Here is an 11,058-nt window from a genome sequence, read left to right on the forward strand (position 1 = left end):
CCTGTGGAAAGAGGAACACAGCAACTGCAGACCTCTTCTCTGGAACTCTCAGCATAACACAGCAGCAAGCCGCAATTTGAAGGTTCGGTGTCGCAACCACTTAGGAACTGCTTGGTCCTGAAAGGGTGATGAACATAGGTGTGGTTTAATATCCAAAGGATGCAGACACAGCTATTTTGTGCAATAGAGGACTATCTTGCTTACTTATGAATTTGTTTGCTGCTGTTGGTCCTTCACTCTTTTGCAAATGATTTGCATGACTTTAAATATTGTATAATAGACAAATATGTGCAGGGGAGATTTGAATAATTCCACCCTATCCTGCTGTGTAGACACTTGGCATGATCTGATACGATTAGACTAGAAGAGATTTTTGACCTAGGTACCCATTTGTAGCCCACTTTGGAGTCGCTTGATACAGAAGGTTGTGCAATTATCATTTTAAGTTATAGTCTTCAAACCTAATGAACGTGTTAGCACAGTTCCTTTCTCATTCAATGCTGTTTTAAAGAGAAAAAAGTTTCAAAAAGATCTCAACCCCTTCTCACAGTTCTGCTCTGTTTCATGACACTTTTTCATGACAATTTATTTTCACCACACAAACATGTCTTATTAAAATACTGCTTGCGCAAAGGTTCCTCATGCCAATACTCAGGCCATACATTTTATCACTGCTTCAGTATTGTTAATCATGGAGCAAGTGTTTCCTTGCTGTATGGCATGGGTCTCCAAACCCCGGCCCTGGGGCCATATGCGGCCTGTGGCCAGCTTCAATTTGGCCCGCGGCCAGCCTCTTGTCCCCTGAAAGCCTCTGGCCCACTTGGCCGAATATGACTGGAACTATGCTCTGGTTGAGTCTGGAGGGTGTTCTAAGGGCCACAGAATTTGAATGAATGAGCCCCTTCATTCATTTATTCACTCATCTAAGTTCCATCTCTAATTTATTTATATAAATTTTATATTTAATTTTTTTTCCCAGCCCTCAACGCTGTGCCAGATATTTTATGCGGCCCTCTAGCAAAAAAGTTTGGAGACCCCTGCTGTATGGTATTGTAGCAAAAAGTATGTGCTGAAAGAGACAGATTTTACAGCAAACAGTCCAGTCCTATTCCCCAACATACAACAGTGGAACAGAGTTCTGCTAAAGAAGAAAATGCCTAGGGCAGTGGTTCTGAAGCTTTTAGCACTGGGACCCACTGTTTAGAATGAGAATCTGTAAGGAAAATTTTTAACAATCCTAGGCTGTAATCTTACCCACACTTACCCAGGAGTAAGTCCTATTTACTCTCATTATTAAAAGCAGGGGTGCCCAAACCCCGGACTTGGGGCCAATTGCCGCCCTCGAGGACTCCAAATCTGGCCCGCGAGGAGTCCCCAGTCTCCAATGAGCCTCTGGCCCTCTAGAAACTTGCTGGAGACCGTGCTGGCCCGAAACAACTGATCTCAGCGTGATGGCCAACTGTTCAACCTCTTGTGTGAGCTGTGGGATGAGGGCTCCCTCCACTGCTTGCTGTTTACATCCGTGATGCAGCAGTGGCACCAAAGGAAAGGCTGGCCTTGCCTTGTGCAAGGCCTTTTATAGGCCTTGAGTTATTGCAAGACCTTCATTCATTCATATAAGTTCCATCTTTAATACAGGTTGAGTTTCATTATTCGCATGGGTTCCGTTCCAAGCACTCACATGGATGGCAAAAAACGCACTATAGCAAATCAATTTAAAAAACAAAGTTTTTTTGCTCTGGTGATTTAAAAACAGCCTTGATGACCTTTATAATGCACACAGAGGCCATCAGTCTCTCTTCAGGCTTCACTAGGAGACAGCAATCCCTCCCTTCACCAGGAGTCCCAGGAGGGGGAAAGAATGGAGCAGGTGATAATCCCTGCTATTTAGCCTTCTTTCAAATACTCAGGGGGAAGGGAGGAGTGAAGTCTGCAGAGAATGATTGATGGATTGTCAGTCCACTGCCTTCTCTGGCATTAAACAACTGTTTTCCTTTAATTTAAAGGGCCCTTCTCATCAGCTTTGAGATAGAAAAATCTGTGGATACTTAGGTTATACCTGTAGTCACTTGTATGACTGTCTCTCTGCAACAGTAAAAAGCAGTTTTTTAAACTGTTATTTTAAAGGGGTGCATTTTTTCCCCTTCTCCAGGGATCAACACATTCTTTCTCATTTGCAGGGGCCATTTGTGTTGAGTCAAATCCATGTATAAAAAATCCATGTATAACAAGGCTGGACCTGTATATTCATTTATGTAAATTTATTCAAATTTGAAATGCAAATTAATTCTTTTTTTTTCTTGGCCCCCGACACAGTGTCAGAGAGATGATGTGGCCCTCCTGCCAAAAAGTTTGAACACCCCTGGTTAAAAGCATATACACAGTAGCCTGTTAAAAGTACAGATCTGTAGCCTTTCTCCAAATGCAGTCACATACCATGGTAGTAGCACCAAGTCTAATATATTAAAAATAAAATATTGAAATAAATGGGGACCCACCTGAAACTGGTTCATGACCCACCTAGTGGGTCCCGACCCACAATTTGAGAAACACTGGCCTAGGGTCATAAGAATTCCACTGTTGTAGGAGTTCCCACTGTTGTAAGAAGGCATTTTGCAGCCGGTGCCAGCCTGCCGCAAATGCTGGCAATCTTTCCAAAGTAGCTAAGCTAGCACCGGGGAACAGATTATGGGCAAGGCAAGTTGGAACTGGGCATTCCAGGGGAGGAACTGAAGTGGAGAGAAGTCAGGAAGATGTGGTTTATGCCAAATCTTATCCCTACTTTTTAAAACATTCCCACCCTCTTTCCGTCTTCAGACATGGACCACCAAAATAGGTGGCATATATCCAAGGAGATCAATAGGTACCCCAAAGCTTATGTGGAGACAAGCAAGTAAGTAAAAAAAAACATTTATTGGCCTCCTTTTTTCCTTTGGGCGTCCCGTTTCCCCCCCCCCCCCACACACACACACACACCAAGCATGCATATTTTTGGCAAGGCTGTATCATGCTGGTGGCAGGGATTAGGACTGGACTGAAAGATTGCTTCTAGTAATCACAGTTAATGATCAGTGAATGTAACATTTATCTTCACTCTCTTGGAGTTGATTCCAGTGCTGTGCAGCTGATATTGACCTGGCATGACCTGAGAAGCATTGTAATACAAAATCTGCATCACTCCCAAAGGTATGTATTAATTACATTTAATTTTGACATACAGAAATTATAATGCTGTCTGTCTATTTAGTCCAGTGATTCCTGCACGTTTAGGCTATATAATTAGACTTTGTTATAGTAAGGGCACTTGAAAACAAATTGATGTCACTCTCACTACATTTATATTTAGAAAAAGACACACTTTTTCAGTAAAAGCAAAAAAGATTGAAACAAGTGTTTTAAGTGACCTGCAAATAAGCAACCCATTACCCCTGCATGCTATTTAATTCCAGGTCTGCTCTTCCATCCCAACGTCCGCTCCACCTGGTTCCATTTTCCCCACTTATGCTGCTCTGTCTCTGCATATGTTCTTCTTGCTGGCTCCCCTGACTTGGTCATTCCTGATCTCCAGTAGTGTAGCAATAGTTTCAGGAAAATCAAATCTGCATAGTCTTGCCGCTCCGAGACTATACAAGAAAAACAAAGAAATCAGCTTGAAACAATTTCATTAGAGTGCTTTCTTATATTGCTTCTAATTTTGAAGTTACTGTGCTTCATTTAAAAACATAGCTTAGATTTGGAACAGCTTGCAATAGTTGGCAACACATTTAAAAATGGAAAAATGGGATAAAAAATATCTTTTCAAAATATAAAAGGCATCTAAGCCTGCAATCCTCTGCACATTTACCCAGGTGTCTGTCCCACTGACTACTGTGTGATTTACTTCTAAGTAAACTTGCAGAGACATCAGCTGCATGACTGCTAGTTTTCACATGTCCATTCAGAAGTGTGCAGAAAAGTCCCAGGATGGGCAGATTGGTGGTGCAAGTGCACGCTGCAGCCGATCCCATTTTCCAGGCCTGATCTACTGACATGGATCAGCTCTGACTTGCACCACCGATACTGTTGGTACGTGTCCGAATTGGCCCGTGCAGCTGCTGAGGCTTACCCAGGGGCAAGGGGACATTGCTCCAGGGCAAGGGGCAGCTGCATTGCCACAAAGGAATTTAGTTAGGATTAGGCTGTAAGCAGCACAATTCAAGTTCACTGTGTCTGCCAGAATTAACATCGCCAGCAATGTATTTGGGACTATTTCCTTTCAATCTATACTCATCAAAGGACAACAATACAGACTCTGGAAACTAACCTTTCCAAAACAGATGGCAAGCTCACCAGCACTCCTTCTTGCTCCTAAAATCCATTTCATGCATGACCCATACTTTGGGAAAGGGGGGGGGGATAAGATTGCAATGCACGTAACATTGTGTAAATGTAAATGTGTAAATTTGAATATCCCTGCTGAATATCCGATTAAGGGCAGGGTCCAAGTTTTAATTTTGATTTATGTACAACACCTTGTGGACATAAATAAATAAATAAAATAATAATGGTAATAGAGAATTCACCAATCCTATGGGATGGTCCACACCCAGGAATATTTGACTTTCAAGCAGGTGTATATCATTGACTCATAGCTGCAAGGAACCAAACAAATAAGAGCTTCAATTCTTTCTTTCAGATAGTGCTTGACTCTGTAAGGCTACAGAGTTCAGTTTCTAGGTGTGATCTTAGGATATATTTCTGTATTTCCATTTACCTAAACATTTATAGCCCACCTTATCCCCATATATATATAATTATGTTTAATTATATTAAATTATATATATAATTTATGTTGGCAACATATACCAACAAAACACAATAAAATCCAATAAAAACAAATACAAAAAAAATAACAATGAAATTATAGTGCAAACGAAATCCACACTGAGATTCAAAGGGCAGAGACTGTTCAAAAACTAGTGGGAAAAGCTTAGCGAAATAAGAACGTCTTCAATAACTGTTAGAAGGATACTAGGAAGAGAACCAGACTGACAGACCAATTCTGTCCCCTGCTGGCAAATACAGTACAGTGGCCCAATGTCAGGGCCAGTGCTGGGAAGAAAAAAAAAAAAATTTCTCATCTACTCCACTGTGCCGTGGTCCCCAATGGATCTGCACCAGCACTCACGCTCTCACTCTCTGTGTATTGTCAACAGCCATGTTATCAACTTTTTTTAAAAAACCATTTTTTTTTTGTCTTCCTCTCAATCTTTTTCCAGGAATTCTGGCATCATATACTTTTTTGACTAAGCAGGGGCTATTCATACGCATTTTATGGCCAAACCAGCACAACCTAGATTTTAAAACCTGGACTGAAGGTGGTTTCTGATCTGCCGGGGTCCACACATCTTTATTTCTCCATTGCTGCACCAACTCTTTGGCTGACACAAGTCCACGTGGACCCAAAGGCATGGGCTGAAAGTTATCCAGGCTCATCCCCGAGATAATCTGGGAGGCCCTCCTGCAGGTGCTTCCTATACCTGAGGTGAAATGGGTGGCAAGGATGAGGCCTCCCAAGTGACAGCCCAATCCTGAGCTGCCCAGGGCACCCAGCCTCGGCAGCACCGAGGACAACTGCCGCCGCATCCCACACCTCCCGGGCTACCGCAGGAGGTGCCTCGGGAGAAGGGGACTTTCATCCCATTCCCTTGGGTAAGGTAAGCAGCCCCACAATGGGCCTACTCACTTTAAAGGCACTCGTGTAGGGCGCCGAGCCCTTCATAAGCACCTTGGAACCTGCAGAGCAGACCTGCCTCCCTCCCTCCCCTGGCACTCCTCCAGCCTGCCCCCCTCCCCGCGTCACACCACTGCAACACGCCTCCCCCTGCCCTCTCTCCACTCCCTGCCGGCCGCCCCTCTCCCTGGAACGTCTCCTCCCTGCCCCCGCTTACTGTACTGCAGCTTGGCAGTCCATGAGACCGCCAAGCTGCGGAGACAGGGCCACCACCCCGTGCTAGCCCAGCACCGGTCGGCACTGGGCTAGCACAGGTGGGAGCCCAGCGGAGAGGCCTGCAAATGTGCCTTACATCATGTTTGTGACAGTGCTCAGTGGCATGAAGCCGTGCCACCGAGCACAGGATTGGGCTCTGAGTTGAGATCTATGCCCTCCCTGTTGGTCCTTTGATGGGGGCTAACAACTGTTTTCTTTGGACTGACTTTCCCACTTTACTTTCTGCTGGTTGTTTTTCCTGTTTTTGTTTGGCTAGTGATTTGTGCTGCTGTTTTCTGGGAGCTCTGATGTCTTATTCATTGCTGCTTTTGTATTATTGTCCTATGCACTTTCTTTTAATGCTGATTTCTCCTTTTTACAGTCTTGTATATGAATTTTTGGGCATTCCAAAGTTGGTACTTTGGGGGAAAGGGTGTTATAGAAAACTTTTAAATAAATAAATAAATAAATAAATAAATAAATAAGCAAGCAAGCAAGCAAGCAAGCAAGCAAGCAAGCTCTTCCAGTAACATGCCACATTGCTACTCTATTCCTCCCCACACTTCTTCCTCTCATTCTCTGCCTTTTCAAAAGGCATGGCAGTGATGGCATGGGAAGGAGAAGAGATGAACAGGGATAGAGGAATGAGGCAGAGGAAGGGAAACAGGGTCAGACAAATCTGTGTGTTGGATTGGAGCAGGGTGTGTGAGGGAGTCTAGTAAGCATGGCAGTCTAATAAGTGAGAGCCAGCATGCATGGTGTACTTAAGGAAAAAGCATGGAGTGGTCTGAAGCTGGGGCACTTCATATACTAACAGAAGGGGTGTGTGGAAATTACTGTGAGCAGAACTGGTGCACTTGGCACACCAGTGCAAACGGTTTGCTAATGTGTATCCTGGACTCTCTCTGGACCTTGCACAACCAGACCTGATTATAATAGATATAGTTTACAAATATATTTGTTTTCTGAGTGAATGAATGGCTAAGAAAAGCATAGAACTTGTCAATTATTGTGGGGGGAGTTATTTCTGAATCTCCAACAGCCTGTCTTGTGAGAACATCTGATGTACAGCATCCTTCTGAGAAACAATGATTTGCAGCCTGTCACATTGGGACAGCCTGAGTGAGAGAAATCTCAGAGACATGATTGTATTTGCTGTGGTTGCTGCTGCTGCTTGAAGAATTTTACATGTGTTAGCATGCCAAAGATTTGTTACCTGGGTGCACATTGTACCAGTGTACTTACAGAGCATACAATGGGGACATACAATGAGGCTCTGCATTAAATGAATTACCAGGCATGTGCAAATCTCCTCTGATGAACTGGTGTTCCCTGCCTGGGTCATAACTTAATCAGACCTTGTAGGTCAAACTTGGCTGAGGACTTGTCATATCCATGGCCGGGGTTCACCCCTCCTCCCCAGGGAGTGGGGTTTCTTTCAGTGGCATCACTAGGGTTCGCGTCACCCGGTGCAGGAGGCCTGCGCGTCACCCCATGCAGTGGGCAGGGAACGCCCCAGATGGGGGGCGTGGTGATGTACCATCACCCCACCCCAACTGGTTTTTTGGCTGTACCGTTTGTTAGAACACAGATATTTCAATGTGGTTTGTTTCATTGCATTCTGCATGAAATTAACAGTATTTATATATTAACAGTATTTATATACCGCTTTTCAACTAAAAGTTCACAAAGCGGTTTACAGAAATTACGCATTGATTGATATATAACATGATTGTATTATTCCTCCAAATTCTGATTGTAGTGATTTTGAAAACTTGTAGAGTTTTCACACCCACCCACCCTGTGTCAACTTACTAACACCTTATTGCAGCAGTTCTCAAACTTTTAGCACTGGGACCCACTTTTTAGAATGACAATCTGTCCAGGACCCATTGGAAGTGATGTCATGGCCAAAAGTAACATCATCAAGCAAAGTAAAATAAATAATAATAATTACATTAAAATAAAAGAAATAATTAAATAAAGGGGAGCCAGTCCTATTCCACCAAGTGAATCTACTCTGAAATAAGTCCTATTGTGGTCAATGGGGCTTACTCTGAGGGTAGGATTGCAGCCTGTGAGCGCAATCCTATGCATGTCTACTCTGAAGTAAGTCCCATAGTGGTCAATGGAGTTTACTCTGTAGTCTGCCTGCAATAACAACCCCCCAAAAAGAATCAGTGAGATTTCCAGCCCTCCCAGTGCCCAGTTTAAAGTTCTTCTATTTCAGGCATATCCATATAAAGACCCTCCTGGCCTTGCAAGTGCAAAATAGAAAACATGCCCCTTACCAGTTCAAGCCACACTTTTGTCCTTTTTAGTGGGGATGGACGGACACTGCCTTCTGGAGCATTTGTTACACTCCAGCTCCATTAGATCGGGACCATTCTGGTGTCCTCACATTCCCCAATGCCTGGCCTGACCATCAGCCAAGGCACGTCTGCCTACTCACAAGTAAATGCGACCATGTGGCTGAGTTTGCTTTCCATAGGGCTCCATAGAATCGCAGCTGGGAGGTGTTTTGGGGGGCTGCATTCATTGGATGAGGACCATTCAGACATTGTTGGAATCCTCTCAGCCTGCCCTTTCCAACGAAGACAAGTTCACCTGCTCACGAATAAACACAGCCACGTGGCTTCACTTCTGGCTCAATAGGCACAGCTGGAAGGGAGGCAGGGACCTCCTCGGGTGTTTTTTGGGGGGGCTGCATTCATTGGATCGGGACCATTCTGGTGTCGTTGGATTCCTCTCAGCCTGCCTTTTCCGATGGACTATGACAAGTACGCCTACTCACAAATAAACACGTGATACATCTCACTTTCACTTTCCATAGGGATTCATGCATTTTTTTCCTTCCGGTCTTTTGGCCATAACTTTTGAAGGAAAGGAGCGATTTTAATTCTGTTTTTTTGCATGGCACTCTGGACATCCCGCATCCAACAGTGTATGGCATGACAAAGTAGCTCCTAATGCCACAGTTTTAGCATGTCACCCCCCCCCCAGGGCATTGCCTGGTGTGGCCCACACCCTGCACCCCCTGGCGACGCCACTGGTTTCCTTCCATGTGCCGAGAGCCCTCACAAACTTACTGCAGCAAGGAAGAAGACATTGAGTGCAAAAGAGAGGCTGAGATAGATGGTTTAATTTGGTCAAGGATTTTTACATTCATGAGGGGGTCTTGTTACATCACAGGGACTCACCCTGCTTACAGTCTTTAGGTTGAGGGGTGGCACTGTCACAGCAGAGGGGCAATTAATTCCCCTAGAGTCACATGAGTGCCACCCTGCAGCTGGGAAGCCTCAGTGGTTGGCTTGGTGCTGGTGGCAGCTCTTTGGTCCAGCTGGGGGGGCTCCCCAACATAGGGAGCCAGCATGTCCGACAACCTGCAACACACCTGCACCCTCCAAGAGAGACAGGCATCTTCCCCTCCAGGAGCTAGGGGCTGGGCATTGCTGGTCAAAGCTTCTCTGACCCCTTCAGGGTTGGGTAAGGGCAGCAGGATAGGCTATGGGCCACCTTCGCCTCCCCAAGCCACCCTCCCTAAGCAGGAGGAACTGCTTCCTATGCCTGCCAGGCTCCTTATGAAGCCAGCCCAACCAGGCCCACCCTTTCTGGCCATGTGACCAGCCTGAGATCTCTTGAGATCTCAGGCCCTTTCTCCCCAGGAGACCTCCTGCCTGGGGGCCAGATCCAGAGCATACTTGCTCTGCTCCCCTACTCCCGAGGAGTCCCTTATTCCTGAGGAAGCCGAGGTCACTGGGGCCAGGCCCAGGCAACAGGGCCCAATCCTATTCAACTTTCCAGTTCTGATGCAGCCATGCCAACCGGGCGTATGCTGCATCCTGTGGGGGCGGGCAGTAACAGAGACCTCCTCAAGGTAAGGAGGCAAGGTTACCATGGCATGGGGATGGCAACACTTTCGACAGGTGACTTGATAGCATGCTAGCATATGTTCAAGTATGGCGTGTGTCAGGGTATTTTAGCCATGTGTGGCCACCCAGGGGTCATCGGTGGGCACTCTGTTGATGATGCAGTGGATGCCTTGTGAGTGGGGCTATGTGGGCACAGAGGTATATAGTGGATGGTGGCATGTGTGGGCTCTATGCTGGCTACCCACCTGTGGACATGGTGGCAATGGGGCTTGGGGGCAATGCACCCTCCCACGTCTCCTCAATCACATAGTCTGATACTGAATTGGTCCTCTCTGGTTCTCCTCAGTGACAGGTTCCATTGCATTCCAGAGAGGTTCCTCCTGAGGCAAGGTGACCTCTGACCCTAAACCTGGATAGCCCAATAGAGTATAAACAAAGTACTAAGAATTAGTTTAATTCTATAGTAAATGCATAAGAAGGGAGAGAGCTGCTTGATTTATAGAAACAAACACTAACCAGCTTGAAAAATCAAACAAGACAAGTTGCTTGAGAGAAGGAATTTTGGGGAGTTTGTTATTTTCACAGAAGTGATACATTTATGAGTTTAGAAAGGAGTAGGACAACAGCGAAGATAAGTTATTTGCAAAGTTATCAGTGAAGAAGATGTAATGGTTGGCAATCTTCAGTCTCGAAAGACTATGGTATAAGCCTACAGCACCCAGTATTCCCAGGCGGTCTCCCATCCAAGTACTAACCAGGCCTGACCCTGCTTAGCTTCTGAGATCAGACGAGATCAGGCATCTGCAGGGTAACAGTTGCTGCATCAGTGAAGAAGAGTTATTTGGCAAACGCACAGGTTTGGGCAACATGCCAGGTGCCAACTTGTTTACTCTTCCAAGTTTCAAAAGAAGGAAAAACAAGTATAAATATTTAGTCTTTGCTTTTAAAGGTGTAATCAATATAAATAGAATAGAGATATATTAGTAATTAAGAAAGTTTTAGAGAATCAGAATGCTTGATTTTAAAGAGTTTAGTATTATAAACATCTTTATCCTAAATTGGCAAGGGCAGACATTTGCAGAAGGGAGTTCAAAACAGCTAGCTGTGATAAACAAGACCATCCTTAAGAAAGAGCCTCTGTGTGAATGCAACAGAGATAAGAGAGGGGGGTTAGAACAGGAGTGTCTCAAACAGTTTATGTAATGTGTTTGAAGGTTA

At 45.0% G+C, this 11,058-nt stretch overlaps 1 protein-coding gene and 1 pseudogene across 1 annotated transcript in view; both read right to left on the bottom strand.

Annotated features, from left to right (window-relative positions):
* The window catches only part of LOC136648354 (serpin B11-like), a 31,483-nt gene extending 21,388 nt beyond the window's left edge, over positions 1-10,095 (bottom strand). The window contains exon 1 of the mRNA XM_066624464.1: positions 10,086-10,095. Within this exon, the coding sequence (XP_066480561.1) occupies positions 10,086-10,095 (10 nt within the window). The remainder of the gene's footprint in view (positions 1-10,085) is intronic.
* Positions 10,096-10,546: 451 nt separating this feature from the next.
* On the bottom strand, positions 10,547-10,666 carry LOC136650742 (5S ribosomal RNA; annotated as a pseudogene).
* Positions 10,667-11,058: the final 392 nt, after the last annotated feature.

Source organism: Tiliqua scincoides, chromosome 4 (assembly GCF_035046505.1).
Source record: "Tiliqua scincoides isolate rTilSci1 chromosome 4, rTilSci1.hap2, whole genome shotgun sequence".
Lineage (NCBI taxonomy): Eukaryota > Metazoa > Chordata > Lepidosauria > Squamata > Scincidae > Tiliqua > Tiliqua scincoides.